The 21,799-nt window shown below is 33.0% G+C and overlaps 1 protein-coding gene across 2 annotated transcripts in view; it reads left to right on the forward strand.

Moving 5' to 3' along the window:
* Positions 1–3,070: 3,070 nt before the first annotated feature.
* LOC127173883 (receptor-type tyrosine-protein phosphatase mu) overlaps positions 3,071–21,799 on the forward strand; it is a 228,799-nt gene continuing 210,070 nt past the window's right edge. For both annotated transcript variants that reach the window (XM_051123958.1, XM_051123950.1), the window contains exon 1: positions 3,071–3,360. In XM_051123958.1, the coding sequence (XP_050979915.1) occupies positions 3,288–3,360 (73 nt within the window). In that variant the 5' untranslated portion in view covers positions 3,071–3,287. The remainder of the gene's footprint in view (positions 3,361–21,799) is intronic.

The following is a 21,799-nucleotide window of genomic DNA, read 5'->3' on the forward strand; positions in this document are numbered from 1 at the left end:
GTTTAACACGAGATGACTAATTACTGGAGAGTTGTGCTCTGGAGCTCAGCAGGAACGTATGTACACAGCATGCTTATGCTCACGCTCTTAAGGTTCAGGCTAATGATTAGTTCTGTGACTCCAGCTAATCTTAGAAACATGCATCCGCACTATATTCACACACAGAAAAGCAGGCAAACATATTAAAGCATCATATTCTTATAACTGAATTGCTAAAATGAGGAACTTGCAGAATTACTGCCTCAACATGTTTCTGTAAAGTTGCTTTGAAATCATAAAAATTAAACTGACTTGGCTAGATAGACGGACGGATGGATAGACAGAGACAGATATAAATAGATAATATATAAACAGAGCAATAGAACGATAGATAATATATAAACAGATGTATAGATAGAACGATAGCTAGAGAGATAGATAGATGGATAGATAATATATAAACAGAGCGATAGATAGACAGACAATATATAAACAAAAAGATATAGATAATATATAAACAGAGCGATATATAGATTGATAATATATAAACAGCAATAGACAATATATAAACAAAAAGATATATAGATAGATAATATATTAACAGAGCAATAGATAGATTGATAGACAGACAATATATAAACAAAACGATAGATAATATAAACAGAGCAATAGATAGACAATATATAAATGGATAGATGATAGACAGATAATATATAAACAATGCGATAGATAGACAATATATAAACAAACAGATAGATAATATATAAACAGAGCAATAGATAAATAGATGGACAATATATAAACAGAAAGATAGATGATAGATAGATAGATAGAGACAGACAGACAATATATAAACAGAGCGATAGATAGAGATAGATTATATAAACAGAACGATAGATGATAGACAATATATAAACAAAAAGATAGACAATATATAAACAAAAAAATAGACAGATAGATAATATATAAACAGAGCGATAGATCAATTAATAGATAGACAATATATAAAGAGAAAGATAGATGTACAATATTTAAACAGAGTGATAGATAGATAGACAGAGAAAACACATAAACAAAGATAGATAGATAATATATAAACAGACCGATAGATAGATAGATAGATAGACAATATATAAACAAAAAGATAGATAGACAATATTTAAACAGAGCGATAGACAGACAATATATAAACAAACATAGACAATATATAAACAGCGATAGATAATATATAACAGTGATAGATGGATAGATAATATATAAATAGAGCAATAGATAGATGGATAGACAATATTTACACAAAGATAGATGGACAATATTTAAACAGTGATAGATAGATAGAGACAGACAATATATAAACAGCGATAGATAGAGAGATAGATTATATAAACAGAACGATAGATGATAGACAATATATAAACAAAAAGATAGATAAATAGACAGAATATATAAACAAAAAGATAGATAGACAGATAGATAATATATAAACAGACCGATAGATAGATAGATAGATAAATAGACAATATATAAACAAAAAGATAGACAGACAGATAGATAATATATAAACAGACCGATAGATAGATAGATAGATAGACAGACAATATATAAACAAACATAGACAATATATAAACAGCGATAGATAATACATAACAGTGATAGATGGATAGATAATATATAAATAGAGCAATAGATAGATGGATAGACAATATTTACACAAAGATAGATGGACAATATTTAAACAGTGATAGATAGAGACAGACAGACAATATATAAACAGAGCGATAGATAGAGAGATAGATTATATAAACAGAACGATAGATGATAGACAATATATAAACAAAAAGATAGATAAATAGATGGAATATATAAACAAAAAGATAGATAGACAGATAGATAATATATAAACAGACCGATAGATAGACAGATAGATAAATAGACAATATATAAACAAAAAGATAGATAGACAGATAGATAATATATAAACAGAGCGATAGATCAATTAATAGATAGACAATATATAAAGAGAAAGATGGACAATATTTAAAGAGAGCGATAGATAGATAGACAGAGAGACAATATATAAACAAAGATAGATAGATAATATATAAACAGACCGATAGATAGACAGATAGATAAATAGACAATATATAAACAAAAAGATAGATAGACAGATAGATAATATATAAACAGACCGATAGATAGACAGATAGATAGACAATATATAAACAAAAAGATAGATAGACAGATAGATAATATATAAACAGAGCGATAGATCAATTAATAGATAGACAATATATAAAGAGAAAGATGGACAATATTTAAAAAGAGCGATAGATAGATAGACAGAGAGACAATATATAAACAAAGATAGATAGATAATATATAAACAGACCGATAGATAGACAGATAGATAAATAGACAATATATAAACAAAAAGATAGATAGACAGATAGATAATATATAAACAGATAGACAGATAGATAATGATAGATAGACAGATAGATAGATAGACAATATATAAACAAAAAGATAGATAGACAGATAGATAATATATAAACAGACCGATAGATCAAATAATAGATAGAGAATATATAAAGAGAAAGATAGATGGACAATATTTATACAGAGCGATAGATAGACAGAGAGACAATATATAAACAAAAAGATAGATAGACAGATAGATAATATATAAACAGACCGATAGATAGACAGATAGATAGATAGACAATATATAAACAAAAAGATACATAGACAGATAGATAATATATAAACAGAGCGATAGATCAAATAATAGATAGAGAATATATAAAGAGAAAGATAGATGGACAATATTTATACAGAGCGATAGACAGACAGAGAGACAATATATAAACAAAGATAGATAGATATAAAGAACGACAGACAGATACATAAACAGAATGATAAAGCAATGATAGAGGCTGAAGTTGTTTATGAGTGAGTGAGTGTAAAGTTTTCAGTCTCAGCAGTAAATCGGGCTGTGAATGAACGCAGACTGGAGTGTCCAGCTGTATCTCGCTCTCAGTGGGAGGAGATGAAGCACGACACCAGAGAACCAGTCAAAGCTCCCGCACACCCTCTACCGGAGAACACATCCGCCCGCCCGCCCGGTAATCTACAACTCACACTCACTCACGCCCGCCACACGCGCACGGCACGGCACGGCTCCGGGAGAGCCGGAGAAACACTTCCACAAGAGCCTGAAACCGACCGAGAGCCTCCCCAAAACAGCCGCACCTGCACAGAGTTCGGCCCGCGGGCAGTCCGGGCTTCACGATACCGACACCGCCAGGATGGACAAACTTTTGGCGTGCCTCTTCACCGCGATCGGCGTCTTGGTGTCCGCGCGAGCGCAGGTGTTCAAAGGTAAGAGCTCATGTGGATTCGTGTTGGTTTACCTCAGACTCGGGATTCGGTCGTGGCGAGGTCTCCGGTAAACTTGGCGTTGCTGAGAGCGCGGGCACTTTGCGCGTCTGGGTCCGGCACGCCGTGGAGCGTCGCGTGATTCGCCGCTTGTTTTGGAGTCTCTCGTAAAGTTTGATGGGCAGCGGAAGAACGCTAATGACAGGCCGGTAATGACGGGTTCCGTGTTCTGATTTAGAAACATCACCGCAAACCCGAAGCTTTGAAAGTCGGGTTGTTTGTCGCGCGAGATGTTTGGATGATATAAACGGACTTTAGTGAAAGCACCTGTTTGTGTCCAGATCTCACCGCCCGCGCTCTTAAATTGATTTATGATAGTTCTTCAGAAACCCAACGCAGATGTGAACATGAACTTTAATGCGGTAGAAAGAGATGATTTGATGAAGAATTTAAGAGGGAGTGTGTGGGAATGTGACCTCAGATGCGTTACTCAGTATGGATTTCTGTCTAATGAAACGCATTAGTTCGTTGGATTGATTTATTAATGGATGTAATGTGGCTCTCTCGAACAAATTAAACACATTGCGCCGCTTCACTGAAGTTTTGATAAGCTTCAGAACATTTGTGCATTGCATGGATTTCTCTGGCGTTTATTCTGAGGCAGCACCTGTCAATCACTCCTCATAATACTGATATGCATGTGCATAAGTCCTAAATCAGACCCCTGTGCATTGCATTTGCTCCTAGCGCATTGAAATGTCATGCGTTCTCGCGCTCTTCAGAAATGGAGGTTTTAAACAAGCTCTAATTGTGTTTGCTCGTGACGGTGGCAAATAGTCTGTTTAAAGATTCAGAGCCCGTTGGACAAATTTTGGATGCAACACAAGCCCATCAGTTGCAATGCAACTCAGATTTGGTTCTCTTGTAGCCCGAAGGGACGCAAAACGGAGCCTAAAAGGGTCGTTTTAGCTGTCTGAACAATAGATTTTCCTGTGTGTATCAGGGACATTAGTGAGGTTTAATCGATATGTGTGAATGCATAGATAATGGTGCGTAATGTGTGTCACTCTGAGTAGGTGTTTATTTTTTTGCTATGCATATGGAATAATGACTAGTTGTTATTCAAGGTTCAATTGCGTTACTTTTGCGTGAGATTTAATATCAACACTGACATTTTTGCGCAGATTCAGTGATTTTATTACATGAGTGTGATGTGATTTTTAATATATTATTTATGCTCTTGACATTTAAAACTCAAAACATCACAGCAAGCGATTGCATATATCAGTGCATAACCTTGGAAACTTAGTTTTCCGTGCATATGCCAGAGTAATAATGTGGCTGTACGTGGATGTCTCTCGTATTTGTGTGTCAGTTCCTCCGTTGGCCTGTAGGAGGCAGCATGGCTCACTCAGTGACTGTATGTACTGTATGCATATGTACATCAAATCTGATTTACAGCACAGCTGTGCTGCTCTTCATCAAGTTGCTGCTGATCTTCAGCGATGGCTTTCCGTTTACTGATCGGACGCATGCAGATGCACAGGAGTAAATCAGCAGCAGCTCCGATCACTAGAGCTCCACATGCACATATGTAAAGTGATAAACATGTCAGTAGAAGAGTTCTGAAGAACTAAGCATCTGAGATTTAAAGCAATAAGACTGTGTTTAGCAGCGATTTTCTTACACTGCTTTGTGTTTTGACTGGCGAAACACTAACATATATGACGTCCTTGAGTGCTCTATGGGTTTATTAAAATATTAATACGTGCATTTAATAATTGATTAATATTAATAAACACAATTCAAGCTGTAATGTCCATTAGTCTCATCAGTATATTCATTGGTATGTTGTTTATGGTTGCCAAGTCATAGCTTAGGACCAACCCAGTCTTGATAATGCAATAGTACTTTGATGAATACCATGGTCCTGAATGGCCATATTCATACACTGTAGAATTTACATGGTACTCTGAGGTACTTCAAAGAATACTATGGTCGCAGCTAATGAAAATGTGTTTGAAGAACGTTCCCATTGAGTTAAAATGTTACTTCTCAGAATGTTCAGAACGTCCCTTTTTAGCGTTTTAAAAACATTTATGCTTAGTTCTGTGAATATTTTCATTAAGTTATAAAAACGTTTCTTGACGGAATGTTCAAAATGTTTTTTTTTTTTAAACGTTTATCATTGGTTATGTTACTGTTCTCATTAAGTTATGAAATGTCTAACTGTATTTTTTTTTTTTTAAGTGTTAATTTTTGGTTATTTGAACATTTTTATTAAGAACATGTTATTTTTTTAAATTGTCCTTTTTTTTTTTTTTTTTTAATTGTTTAAAAAGTTTATTAGATTTATTAATATTTAACATTTAATAAGTTATTAAATGTTTATTTTTGGTTATTTCTCAGAAAGTTAAAATGGTCAATTAAAAAAAAAAAAAAATTATTGTTTATGTTACTGTTTTCATCAAGTTATGTAAATGTCACTTCTCAGAAAGTTCAAAAGGTACAAAAAAAATGTTTTAAAAATGTTAATTCTAGGTTATGTAAACGTTACGATTAAGTAACTAAAATGTTACTTCTCAAAGTTAAACTGGTCATTTAAAAAAAATGTTTTAAAAATGTTTATTATTGGTCATGCTACATTTCTCATTAAGTTCTGAAAATGTTACTTCTCAGAACTTTCGAGATGTCCAGTTTTTAAAGTTTTTGTTATTTGAACGCTCCTGTTAACTTATGTAAATGTTACTTCTTAGAAAGTTCAATTTTTAAAAAAATCTTTTAAAAACATAAATTCTAGGTTATGTGAACGTTACCATTAAGTTACTCAAATGTTACTTCTCAGATCATGTTCTAAGAAATGTTTATTTTTGGTTATGTAAACATTAGAGAAAACATTTAGGGTTCAGTTTTTAATTGTATAATTTTACAAACATTATGGGGACTTTTAAATGTTCTCTAATCCATCTGAATTGAGTAGTAATGTTTAAAAATAACGTTAGATGAACGTCCAACTAAAATGTTTCAGAAAAACATTTATAAACAATGATTTATCAACAATTCAACAATATTTTTTCATTTTGTTCATTACGTTGCCAGAATGTTCTGAGAACGTTTCCTGTTTGCTGGGCTGCTGCCAATGATTATCTGAAAACCTGTGGTTGTATAATGTTTTTTGAGTGATTTCTCCTCCGTGTGATGGAGTCAGATCTCCTAACCCGTGGTGTGAAGCGTCAGCCGCACACGGTCAGAGCAGAGTCGGGCTCTTTAGCATTCGTGTGATTTATAAGCATCTCTCGTCTCCTCACAGCGCTCCAGCTATCATCGATTAGCGCTGGGTAATTCCTGGACGTGCCGTATAAATATAACACGCGTTCAGGTCTTCCAATAGTCCGATGATTGATGGCGTTCAGTGCCGCAGGGCCCGAGAGCCGCGGCCGCCTGACAGACACCTACCGGCGCTTTAATTCACCAGAAGACTCGCGCGCAAGTTTGAGGCGTCACTCAAAGTCTGGCTGATTACTGCCGCTCGCCTCGACTGGGAACCCATCAAAAAGAGCGGAACAGAAATGCTTCAAACTGTCAGAAGTTCTGCTAAAAACCTAAAGCATGTCTTATTTTTCTTCCAGTGTTCTTAAAACTGAACATGCAGAGACTTTATGAGTGAGTCATTAAATGACTGACACAGAGTCTTTGTGAAGTTTTAAGAACAGCAGGTCCTGCGCACAAAGCGTGATATCTGCGCTCAAACACTTGCACAAAAAATAACAAAATAAAATAAAATAATCATGATTCATTAAGGATCCAATTTATTAGGGGGGAAAATGTTTTTTTTTTTTTTTTAAAATGTTTTAAGTGTTTTAGTCTCTTCTGCTCACCAAGCATGCGTCATTTTTATCAAAATCAAAGTAAAAATTATGAAATATTATTCTAATTTCAAATAGCTGTTTTCTATGTTAATATCTAGTAAAATGTAATTGATTTCTGTGATGCGCAGCCGAATTTTCAGCATTATGACTCCAGTTGTGTCGCATGATCCTTCAGAATCATTCTAATATGCTGATTTGCTGCTCAACAAACATTTATGATTATTATTATTGTTGACAGTTTTAAGATTTTAAAAAGAAGAAACTAACACCTTTAACTGATCAAAGGTGATAGTAATGACATTTAAAATGTTACATTTCTATTTGAAATAAATGCTGTTCTTTTGAACGGTTTGTGTGATGTACGCAGGACTCATCCAATCATTTTCAAGCTCACATTTAGACCCGCCTCCGTTTTCAAATGCCACTCCCACATCTTCAACATCCAATCACCAACTGATGTATAGAATCAAGTCTCCACCCTGTTTTGTATAATCTGCTGCACTTAAATGAATGTGACAGTTCACAAGTGTTGTGTGTTATTTGAGCATTCGTGTGCTTGTTTAGTTTGTTTCTGGTCTTACAGTGGAGGTTCTTGGCTCACACGCGCTCACGTGACGGAGCAGCACCTGTAGGCGTGTTGTGGGCGAGTGTTACAGGTGTCAGTAGGTGTTTGTCAGAGGACAGACTCAGAGATGACGCTGCGCTCTGCGCTCGCATGCGTCTGTCCACCTGTGAGCTGCGGACGGGACGCTCTAATGATTGCATCTCTGTCACGGTTGACTTTTACCCTGACGAAAACAACAGCAGGTCTTACTCACGTCTAAACAACACGTGTCCGAGCCGCGCAACATACGCCGACTGTCCCTCTCTGATGCTGCTTTATGTTTGTGTTGTTGTTTGTTAAAGAGCAGGCATGAAATCACACTGAGATCAATGTTTAAAGGAACAGTGCATGCTAAAATAAGCTGTTATTATTTATAGCTGGTACAAATAGAGAATAATGATTTTGTCCTGGTGTCCATGCAGTGTGCTGCTGCGGAAAAGAAATGTTTGTCTCAGGTTAAAATAGACACTTATGACTGGTTTTGTGGTCCTAGGTTACAAATGGTCATTCCTTATCATTTACATCATTTACCATGTTCCAAACTGGTATGCAGTTTCATTTTAGCACCACCGAGAGATTATATATATATATATTTTACATTTATTTTACAATTTTACAAGTTAAAGTTTTGGTAATTTTTAGGGCTGTCAACGATTAATCACGATTAATCGCATACAAAATAAAAGTTTGAGTTTGCCTAATATATGTGTGTGTACTGTGTGCAATTATTATGTATATATAAATACACACAAATTAATGTGTATATATATGAGAAATATGTTATTAATATACAAAATGATTTTATTTATATATAATATAAATTATATAAAAATTATAATAAATACATATGCTTGTAAATATTTCTTAAATATATACATGAATGTGTTTGTATTTATATATACATAATAATTGCACACAGTACACACATATATATTAGGCAAACTCAAACTTTTATTTTGTATGCGATTAATCGTTGACAGCCCTAGTAATTTTGTTTAATTTTATTATTATTATATTTTAGTTTTAGTAATTTTAGTGCAAATTTTACCTTGCAGCTAGCTAAAATAAGTTTAAGGGTGTTTTTAAAAAATATATTTTTTAATAAACATTACTTGTTTATTATATATTTACATCATTTTTAATGTATTTTTATTATGTTTTTATTTATTATATTTTACTTCACTTTATTTTTTTAAATGACATTTAAATTTAATTTAATTTAACCTTGCAAATTATGATTTTGTCAGCAGTGTACCCCACTGACTTTCAAATTTTTTTTTTAAATATCTCACAGGAGGAAGAAAAAACATGTCGTCATTTATTTTTATTATAATTATTATTCTTATTATTTTTTTATATTTTCTATTTTCTGTTTAGTTAAAGTTTTAGTAATTTTGTTGTATTCTTGTCGTTCTTATTAGATTTTATTAATTTTAGTTTTAGTAATTTTAGTGCATTAAGTTAAACTAAATAAAAATATGAAATGTTTCTAAAATAAGTTTAAGGCTTTTTTTAAAAAAATAATAAAATTATATATGTATATATATATATATATATATATATATATATAATATATAAATAAATAATATATAAATAAATAATATTTACATAATTTTAATTTTTTTTTTTTTTTTTTATTTATTATATTTTAGTTCACTTAGGGTTTTTAATGACATTTTAAATTTAATTTAACCCTGCAATTATGATTTTGTCAGCAATGGACCCCACTGACTTTCATTTTTTTTTTTAAATTATCTCACAGGAAAAAAAAACATGTCGTCATTTACATCATTTACCCTGTTCTAAACTGGTAGTTTTATTTTAGCATCGTTGAGAGATTCTATTAATTTTTTTTAATATATTAAAAAAAAAAAAATTATTCTATTTTTCCGTTTAATGTTTCAGTATTTTTGTTGTATTCTTGTCATTCTTATTTTTTTTTTTCTTAATAGATTTTATTAAATTTTAATTAAGTTTTAGTAATTTTAGTGCATCAAGTTAAACTAAATGAAAATGTGAAATGTTACTAACATAAGTTTAAGGCTGTTTTAAAACTAAATATTTTATATATTATTTATATGTTATATGTTTACATTATTTTAAATATTGTTTACATTTTATTTCACTTAAAGTTTTTTCTTTATTATTAAATTTAAATTTAATTTAATTTAAAAAATAGTTTTAGTTTAGTTTAATCCTGCAAATTATGATTTTGTCAGCAGTGGACCAAACTGACTTTTTATATATTTTTCAAAATATCTCACAGAAGAGAAAATAAAATAATAATAATAATAATAAAAAAACATTAAAAAAATAAAAAATAAAAATAAAAAATAAAATAATAATAATAATAATAAAAAAACCTAATAAATAAATAAATAAATAAATAAAAACAAAAAATAAAATAATAATAATAATAATAATATATCCCGGTCGTTCCAAACCTGTGTAAACAAATGTGGAATAGAAAATTGGATTTTTGGTCTTTTGTCCATACAGTGGAAGTCAATGTTGACCAAAACTGTTAGGATGCATGGGTGGTTGCTAGGGTGTTGCTAGGATGCATTTCTTTACCAGCATTCTTCAAAACATCATCTTTTGTGTTCCACAAGTCATGATCATTTTTTGTCGAATTGTTGAACATTACAGAGACTATAAACCAAACTCTGTCCTGGAAAATCTTCATAAATATCAGAGAAATGATAGAAATGCGCTGCTCTGTTGAGTGTTTATTGATTTACATCAAGTTTATACAGTCGTAATCATGGAGAAACCATTAGATTTTATGATTGTCTGCGTGATAAAGCTTCATGTCTGTGGTTGAGCGTCTGATGGTTCAGATCTCTACTGAAGCTCTCTGAGTTTCACAGAGACTCGTCTTCGTTTGAGCCGTTTTACCCGGCGTTGAGTGACGGCCGTGGACAGACGCCGCCGCGGCTCTTATCTGGAGCGAAGAAACGCAGCGGCTGGCCGCCGGAGATAAACGCCGCTTTATTTGCGGCTGTGGTTCGAGTTGTGCCCCTCGCTGGGCTTCTGTTTTAGTGGCCCCGGCGGTTATAGAGCCAGTTAAGAGGTGATGAAGAGCAGAATCTTTCTCTGCGCCAATGGAGAATGAAATTAAATATCTGTGAGCTCCGGAGACGACGGCAGCCGCGGCACCTGCAGCCAAACACTAATAAAACACATCCGTCAGTGATTAATGACACACGCGGGCAGTTCATATGGAAACTTCTCTCGCGTTACGCCGTTCTGTTATTTTAGAAACAGAAGAATATGTGGGCGAAACATATGCGGCCTACATGTACAGTATTTATCGAACCAACTGTTAACCAAACCAACTGGCAGACGCTTTTAGACTCTTACAGTGTCGTCTTGTGTTGCTCAGAGAATCAGAGGATGATTGGGTTCGCTTCACATGTCAGGATGATTAAACCAGATGAGATATCTGACATAAACATGTCAACATTTCTTGTTCTTTAAATTAAATAAGTGTCAGCTTTATGCAAAATGGCCAAATTTGGTTTTAAACCACTGAAAATGGGTAATATTCAACAATCTGGTCATGAAGCCTCATTGAGATCCTCATATCTCTGGGACTGAATGATGTAGGTCCTTAAAATGAAAGATTCCAAAAGAAAAATTTACCAACAACCAGAATCTAAAATCATATTGTGATATCTTTAATTCTTCTTGAGTTATAGGCATGCAAACGTTGGAAAAAGAATATTTATGGCGCTCAGACTGGTATGTTCAATGCAGTTGTTTTGACAGAAGGAAATGAGATACATCTCTAGTTTCAACATTATTTTTTCTTCAGACATTGTTCTTTAAATCAAATAAGTGTCAGCTTTATTCAAAGTGACCACATTTGGTTTTCAACCACTGAAAGTGGATAATATTCAACTATCTGGTCATGGAGCCTCATTGAGATCCCCATATCTCTGGAATTGAATGCTGTAGGGCCTTGAAAATTAAGATTTCTAAAGAAAAGTTTATTAACAACTAGAATCTAAAATAACATTGCAACATCTTTAATATTTCTTGAGTTATAAGCATGCAAACTTTGGAAAATAAATATTAATGGGTATGTTCAATGCAGTTGTCTTGACAGAAACTAACAAGATACATTTCTAGTTTCAACATTATTTGTTCTTCAGACATTCCTCTTTAAAAGAAAAGTAGCATCATATTTTTCAAACTGACCCACATTTGGTTTTTGACCACTGAAATGTGTACGATTTACTCTTGGAGACATACTGAAATATCAATATCTCTGGAACCGAATCTCATAGGGCATTAAGAATGAAGAAAAGGGCATTGAGATATCTTTAATACTTCTTGAGTTACAGGCATGCAAACTTTGGAGAAAAACTTGAAAAGTGCTGTTTTCCCATTTTTGAATGGTCACCATTGGCACATAATGCAACAAGGATTGATCAAGTCAACAGATTTTACTAAAAGAGCTACCAATCTCTGTGTGAAAATAAGATAATGATGCTGACATCTTTCTGAAGTCATTTTTACCCCCCTGTAACTTGACTCTGAATCTCAGGTGAAAAATGCCATTTTGACCTCCCTCTACAAAATACTGGATTACTCAGTGAATATTCATCCATGATATTTAATACTTTGGCTTTCATCACTATACATGTGTATCTTTTTTCAGAAAAAACACTGGCAAAATTAAAAATTTAAGCCTGGGAAGTTTGGTTAATTTGACACGGAGTGACCCAGATTCTATTTAAGTTTAAATTTACGGAAGGTCAAAGAAATTCTTGTTACTTTTAACTAGAAAAGCAAAGTTGGCCCAGATAATGCATCACATCCAGAATTTTTCCAGAATTCATTACAATTTCTTTGACTTACAATGCAGTACTGAATTACTAAAATTCAGATTTGCTTCAGATTCACACTATGGGAATCAGGGAATCATTTCTTCATTTCTATTTCAGTTTTGATTCATCTGTTCTCACGCACTCGTTCAGAATATGTTTGAGGTTTACAAGCGTTTGCGTGCCGTCACACTGATAATCCGCTGGCCAATCACAGCTCAGCGCTCGCCTGCTGCACCAATCAGATCGCATCAGTCTGTACGGACGGTTCTGACAAGCATGTGACATTTCAGTCTCGCACACACACTTTATCACGCTGTACGGTAGGGGTGTGTGTGTGTGCTGTAATGTGATGTCACAGTAATTGGCCTTGAGATGTGACCGTGTGTGACAGCGCTGGACAAACACACACACACTAATTACACACAGACGTGTTCAAATGAACAGGATAAAAGCTAATGAATCTCACACACGCACACAGACTGACTAATTGGCGAGAGAGAGAGAGAGAGACAGGCAGACAGACAGACATTGGCTCCGTTCCAGATCTGAGTGAACTGAACTGTCTCGCTCACTAACTAGACAGCATCCTAACTGATGTAGAGCCTCACAAGTGAGTGATTTGAGACGCTCTACACACATTCACACACATGATGCTTCTCATGGGATACCAGAAGAGTTTGATGTGAGCCTGTTTTCCAGCATTAGGAGAATGCATTGTTTTTACTTTGTCCATCTTTTCTCATTTTAACTCCATATGTTCCGTTTTCCAGTAGAAACAGTTAGACAGCCGTGAAATATGATAAATGTACTTGTAATGCACTGTGTGAGGCGTTAAACTCAATTTCGGAGAATACACAATGTGCTACTCTATTGGCTAATAGTTTTAGTTTTGTTTTCAGCGTAAGTGTATTTGAGGAAGATAATCAGTGAAGCTGATGTGCTAAACTCCATCTAAAATGCGTTTTGCTCTAATATTTATGCATGCAGTTTTACGAGCTCATGTTTTGTTATTTTACTGTAAAATGAGAAAAATATTGATTACAAAAATGATTTTTGCATGGATGGATGGATTTGTTTTTTGCGGTGCATTGTGGGATTGGCCTCTCTGTGACAGACGCAAGTGCTGCATGCATTTTAACAGTGAGTTTTGATGCCTTGAAATGTCATGCAACATCTTTATTTTGTCTTGTGTTTCAGTAGAAACATCTGAACATCCTTAAAGGAATAGTTCGTCCAAAAATGACCATTTACTTCATTTACAATACAACAAAAGTGAGAATAAATCAGCCCAATTTTACTGGAAAACAAGCCTAAAATATTGATTGTAAGTATGATTCGTTTTTGCAGTTTTGTCAGTATTTTCTCTTGTTTTGCATCCTTCAAGGAATAGTTCACACTATAAAATGAACATTCTGTCATCATTTAAAAAAGAAAAACACTGGGATTTGGGAACCAGACAAAGCTGAACCCCATTGACTTACCAAAGCTGTGGGACATTTTTCAGAATGTCATCTTTAATGTTCCACAGAAGAAATAAAGTCATACAGGTCTGGAAAGACATGAGGGGGAGTAAATGATGACAGAACGATCATTTTGGGCTGAACTGTCCCATTAAAACAGGATAAATTTACTTCAGATTCAAAACTGTGATATTTTCGACCAGAGAGCATATCTTCATTTTTATTTGTTTTACTCGACTGGCAAATTCTCCAATACAATTTAAAAAAAAAAAAAAAAAATATTACATTGTTTTGCCAAGTTGACATGCTAAACTCCATCTACCATTTTACAATTATTATGCTTGCAGTTTTACGAGAAAAATATTGATTAAAATGACTTTTTCATGGTTGGATAGATTTATTCACAGTACAAAATTTTTTACTGCAGAGTTGTTTTTTAATAGAAACATCTGGTAAGTTGAAATGCTAAACTCCATCTAAACACACTCTCAGAATTATGAGCTTTTGCTGGAAAACAAGACAAAAATATTGATTTTGAATTCATTTTTTTGCAGTGTTGGATAGATTTTTTACAATGCATTTAAGGTTTTTTTTTTCTCTCTAAAGGATGCATGTGATGCTGTGTCAGAATTTGCTCAGAGGTCAAGTTGACATGTTAAACTTCATCTTTTAATATCATTATGCATGCAGTTTTATGAGCTTTTACTGAAATTCAAGACAAAAATATTGAGTGCAAACCTTTTGTACATTTATGCATTATGGGATTTCCCTCTCTGTGAAGGATGCATGTGATTGTGGATCAGAAATCAGCTCTTGGCCTCATGATTGCACTGCCTTCATTCTAGCAGTGAGCTTACAATGCCTTAAAATACTTCATGCAACATTTTTACTGCACTCATGTTTTTTAATAGAAACATCTGGTAAGTTGACACGATAAACCCCATCTAAACACTCTTAGAATTGTTATGCATGCATTTATGAGTTTTTTTTTCCCACATGCATTGAAGGTTTTCTGTGTTTGTGAAGGATGCATGTGATGCTGTATCAGAATTTGTTCAGGAGATCAAGCTGACATGCTAAACTCCATATTTTATAATCATTATGCATACAGTTATGAGCTTTTACTGAAATTCAAGACAAAATATTGATTACAAAACTTTTTTTTTTTTTTTTTTTTTTGCAGTGCTTTATGGAACTGTCCTCTCTGTGAAGGATTCATGTGGTTGTGCATCAAAACTTGTTTAGAAGGTCAAGTTGACATGCTAAACTCTGAAATCACAATGCAAGCAGTTTTATAAGCCTTTGCTGGAAAAATGACAAATATTGATTGCAAAACTTTGCTTTTGTGATTAGGTGGTTTTTTTTGCAATTGTTTGATAGATTTTTTACAGTGCATTGAAGATTTGCTTTCTCTGTGAAGGATGCAGGTGATGCTGCATCAGATTTTGTTCAGGAGATCAAGTTGACATGAATGCAGAAGATATTGATTGCACAACTTTTTTTGTGCAATTTTGGATAGTTTTTTGCAATGCATTATGGGATTACCCTTTCTGTGAAAGATGTGATTGTGCATCAGAAATCAGCTCTTGGCCTCATGATCACACTGCCTTCATTCTAGCAGTGAGCTTACAATGCCTTAAAATACTTCATGCAACATTTTTACTGCACTTATTTAAAAAAAAAAAAAATCATCTGGTAAGTTGACATGCTAAACTCACTCTTATAATTGTTATGCATACATTTATTTTTTTATTTTTAATTTTTTGCAGTATTGGATAGATTTTCACATGCATTGAAGGTTTTCTGTGTTTGTGAAGGATGCATGTAATGCTGTATCAGAATTTGTTCAGAAGATCAAGCTGCAATTTTTTTGCAATTTTGGATAGTTTTTTTGCAGTGCATTATGGGATTGCCCTCTCTGTGAAGGATGCATGTGATTGTGCATCAGAAATCAGCTCTTGGCCTCATGATCGCACTGCCTTCATTCTAGCAGTGAGCTTACAATGCCTTAAAATACTTCATGCAACATTTTTACTGCACTCTAGTTTTTTTAATAGAAACAATTGGTAAGCTGACATGATAAACTCCATCTAAACACACTCTTACAATTGTTATGCATGCATTTATGAGTTTTTATTTTCTTGCAATATTGGATAGATTTTCACATGCATTGAAGGTTTTCTGTGTTTGTGAAGGATGCATGTGATGCTGTATCAGAATTTGTTCAGAAGATCAAGCTGACATGCTAAACTCCATATTTTATAATCACTATGCATACAATTTTATGAGCTTTACTGAAATTCAAGACACAATATTGATTGCAAAACCTTTTTTTTTTTTTCTGCAGTGCATTATGGAATTGCCCTCTCTGTGAAGGATGCACAATAATTTGCATGATCATGCATGCAGTTTTATTGATTGCAACTTTTTGTTATGTGTGACTTTTGTAATTTTTTGATAGATTTTTCACAGTGCGTTGAATGTTTGCGGGTGATGCTGCATCAGATTTTGTTCAGAAGGTCAAGTTGACAAGAAAACAGAAGATATTGATTGCAAAACTGTTTTTTTCTTTGCAATTTTGGATATTTTTTTTGCAGTGCATTATGGGATTGCTCTCTCCGTGAAGGATGCATGTGATTGTGCATCAGAATTCATTGCGAATCAGCTCTAGGCCTCCTGATCGCTCTGCCTTCATTCTAGCAGTGAGCTTAGGATGTCTTAAAATGCTGCCTGCGCTTTCTGGGTTTGGAGCCGATCCACGGGGTGCGTGTACAAAGACAAACGATACAGCAGAGGAGTATTTTCGGGCTACAAACCGAGAGTTAGAGAGGGAAAACAGATGTAAGTACAAGCACGAGGGATTTCAATAACGCTAGCAAATGCGATGACGGCGAGAGCGGCCGCGCTCGAGTAATTTCCCATCACCATATTAAAAACTTGGCCAGTGAGAAAAACAACAACTTGTTATGCAGCGGACTGTGTTTACGCGAGTTAACATTCAGAGGCGGCGGCGAGCAAGAAGGTCCAGACACTCCAGAAAATAGCGCTAATTAATGCTCCAAGGGTTCTGCGTTCCCTCTAATGATGAGCGCGAGGTGAGGGGGAGGTTTCGGATGGATGGATGGATGCGGAGGGTCGCAATCAAGGGGGAACGCAGTCTGTCGTTTGACTCCGTGACCCGCGTCGAGCGCCGCCCCGGTGCGGCTCCGGCTCTCCGGTTGCCCGCGCTTAGCGGTGGAGTCGGCCTCCTCTCGGCACGATTTGACGGAAGGTGTGAAAGCGCTGCGCTTCGCGGAGCTCGCTGTTTATTTTAGAGTTTTTCTCGTGCCAGCGTGTTAATGAGCCGCAGCGAAGGTTGCCAGATAATTGAAATAATGGCCGTTCTAAGTGAAAGCGCTGTGTTTTGGTGGCTGAGCAACAGAAAGCGCAGAAGTCGTGGGAAGCGAAGTTTGGCAGCGATGCCGTTTGAAGCTCGACCTCCGGTGGGCGAACGGGCGAACGGATCTCGCCAACATCGTGCGTCGTCCAGAGAGCGTCTGCACGTCCTGCCGTCCCACCGGCTCTCTCTCGGGCTCCGTTTCGCCTCTGACCCGCTGAGATGATGCTGGACGTGTTTCTCTCAGAAGCAGCATGACTGCATCACCTGCCCACAATCATGACACATCAGCACATCTCTGATACACAGCTTTGCGAGGGAACGTCGTTGCGCCAACACACGTATTGTTAGGCCTACGTAACACTTTATTAATATATAACCAGTACAATTAATTGTGATTAATTTAAACATATGTTGCCTGAGGATTAAATTTAGAAATGTATTTATTTATTTATTTTTAAGAAGGATGACATGTCCTTTTTTAACACATGCACGCACACACATACATATATATGTAGTCTTTTATATATTAAGCTGAACATTTTTATTCTTTAATTCTTTTTATAGAATTGCTCTAATTATGCAATACAATGATATTTTATATTACTTTTTAATTTTAAAAATATTGTTTAATTAAATTTATAATTTATCATAAAAATGTAATAAGTATTTTGTTTTAAATTTTATTTTTGTTAATAAAGATTATTTTTAATGATTATTTTAAGAAAATGTACAATTATTCTGCATCTTTATTTATTTTTATTTATTTATTTGTTTATTTTTAAGATGGATGAAGAATGAAGAAATAGCTGTGCAGTGTGAAAGAAATATCCTTTAAAAAAAAAAAAATAAATACAAATATATATATATACACTACCGTTCAAAAGTTTGGGGTCAGTACATTTTTATTGTTTCTTTTTTTTTTTTTTAAGAAATTAATACTTTTATTCACCAAGGATGTATTAAGTTAATAATTAAAAGTTTATTAAAAGTTCATAATAAATAATTTACATTTGTTATAAAATATTTATATTTTGAATAAACACTGTACTTTTTAAACTTGTTATTCATGAAAGAATCCTGAAAAAAAAAAAATCACAGGTTCCAAAAAATATTTGGCAGCACAACTGTTGATATTATCCAACATTGATCATTCTAATAATAAATCTGCATATTATAATGATTTCTGAAGGATCATGTGACACTTAAGACTGGAGTAACAGCTGATGAAAATTCAGCATTTCATCACAGGAATAAATTCTATTTTAAAGTATGTTAAAATAAAAAACATTATTTTATATTGTAAAAACATTTTGCAATATTACTGGTTTTTTTTTTTTTTTTTTTTTTTAATCAAATAAATGCAGCCTTGATGAGCATAAGAGACTTCTTTAAAGACTATTACAAGTCTTACTGACCCCAAACTTTTGAACGGTAGTATATATATATATATATTATGATAAAAATGTATTAAATGTATTAAATTATAATTATTTTTTATTAATTTTTATTTTTATTTTGTTATTAAAAAGAACATACATTTATTATTTATTATTATTATTATTATTATTATTATTAATGGACTTTTTTGTCATCTATTAGAATAATTTTAGATTTTCTATCAAATGTTAAATTAAAAGAGCTTCTACAATTGTTAAATTGGTTTAAGAAAATATTGTAAAATAATTCTACATTTATTTATTTATTTTCAAGATGTATGAAGAATGCAGAAATAGTTGTGCAGTGTGACATATATATATATATATATATATATATATATATATATATATATATATATATATATATATATATATATATATATATATATATATATATATATAACTTTTTTTTTTTTTTTAATTCTATGGAAAAAATTTTGTCAAATACTAATTTAAAAGAGCTTATATAATTGCTCTAATTATGTAATACAATATTTTTATATTTCTTTTTCATTTTGAAAATATTATTTAATTATAATTTATTATGATACAAATTTAGTAAGTTTTGACTTTTTTTAAAGTCATCTCACCAAATATTAAATTAAAAAAACTTATACAATTGTTTAATTTTTATAGTATTTAAAAAAAAAATATTGTAAAATTATTCTGCATTTATTTATTATATACATATAAAATTTCTACTACTCTGAGTTAGCTGGTGATATGGTGTGTTAAATAATAAATATATGAACACATAAGTAAATAAACTCATTTAGCTGAAGTTTAAAAGAATCATAATGTCCATTTTAAATAAAAATCATGTTCATTAAAAATATTTTCTTTGAAATATTAAACTAAAAAAACTTATTTGCTTTTTTATTTTCTTTTTAGAAAATATAGTGACATTATTTTATATATGAAGTTTATTTATTGTTTTTTTTTTTTATTATTTATTTATTTTTTTTTATTTCTCCTACTCTGAGTCCTACCATAGTAAAAAAGGCATGAAAATCTGCACGTAACCAGAAGTAATAAATAAAAATGAAAGTCTTTAATCATAAGATAAAAATACAAAAGACAAAACCATGTAACAAAATGAAACAAAACATGTCTGCAATTAAAATAGCCTTCGCTGCTGATAGTATTAAATTATAAATGATTAAATAGTTTTAAAATAAACCATTCATCTGAGTGGTGAGAATGGTGTAATATATGGATAGTTTTTTCTGCGTGCAGACATGAAGAGAACAGCACGCGTGTTTGAGCAGATGTAATGTGCCGGCGCGACTCTGCCGTGTGTCCCAGCGTGTCCTCGTCTCATTGAGTTTGTGTTACAGGTGTGGACGTCCACCCAGATGAATACATATCCAGAGGCCAAATTCACCATTACTGTCGCCGCGCGTCTGTGTTTGCCACATTAACGCTTCTCTCCTGGTTATTAATGCATTAGCGTTGCTGAGTAGGTCACATTAACATTAACATTTCTACTGTCATTATGTGTGTGTGTGTGTGTGTTCGATCGGTACTGTACGCCTGCAATCGGGTCAACGCTTTACACTTCCTGTTTTTACTCAGCAGACTCTGCGGATGCACAGAGCAGATCATAAATATTACAGTCAACAGACATACAGGGAATTAGAAGAAATATGGTTCGTAAACAAAATCCACACACATATACATTACAGTAAATGCACATAATTAGAGTAATTACTATAAATGAGAGTAAACATCAGTCAATAATGAACCCAATCTGTGCTGTTCACAAACATGAGCCGTTATATTACACACAGAACATTAGTACAGACCGCTATATTTTTCTCTATATTCATACAAATAAACACTTCTTCAGTGGCTCTTCTCAACTTCAGGGAAGAAAACTTTAAAAACCTATTTTTTTTTTTTTTTTTAGTTGATCTTTTAAATTTCAGCTTGTTTTTCAACATGAAAATAGCCAAGAAATGCTACTAAAATGCCAGCCAATCAACCAATTCAATCATGATTTTACTTGTTCTTGCGTTCCATGTTCATGCATTGTGTTTTCAGTGCATCATGACACACGTCATACCTAAAATGTAAAGTTTCATTTAAATCATTAAATCAACTAAATGTAATGAAAATAAATGTTATTTATTTTATTTAATAAATGTATTTAAATTATTTTTTTATTTAATTTAAATTTAATTTTTATTACAATTTATATTACATTTATTTAAAATAAATTAAAATAAAAAATGAAAATGAAAAAAATCAATTAACAAAAAACGTATTCATTTTATTTTACAGTTAAACTGTATTTATTTATTTTTTATTATATTTATATATATATATATATATATATATAATTTCTTGGTTTAAAATAAATTAGAATCCAAATTCCAGATTTGTGATCTCAGACTCTTGCTAATGATCAGACTTGGGTTCAGATCACGTGATCAAACCTCAGTCAAACAATCAATGCATGAACATGAAATGCAAGAACATGTAAAACCAAGATTGCATTGTTTGAAGATCTTGTTCACATTTTAAAAACCAAGAAACTCAAGTGAAGCATTTTTAATGAAACATCCAGAACTGTTTTAGTCTCCAAAGAACCATCAGAAGAACCCAACAGATATAGAAAAGCTTTGGATAACAAATGAGTTCTTCACTGACGCTGAGAAAATCCACCGAACAACCAGTTATTTGTGTGAATGTGAGACCGTAATCAAACGCTCTTGTTTTATGGTCAGTGTGTTGCTGATGTAGTTAGTTATAGTTGGTTAAACAGGGTTTTACAGCTCTGGTGTGGTTAAAGCAGCGCTGCTGATCTGAGCGTTTGGTCGCTGCAGTGTTTTGATGTTTGTGATTGACGGACGGCGT

This window comes from Labeo rohita, chromosome 2, assembly GCF_022985175.1.
Source record: "Labeo rohita strain BAU-BD-2019 chromosome 2, IGBB_LRoh.1.0, whole genome shotgun sequence".
Taxonomy (NCBI): Eukaryota; Metazoa; Chordata; class Actinopteri; order Cypriniformes; family Cyprinidae; genus Labeo; species Labeo rohita.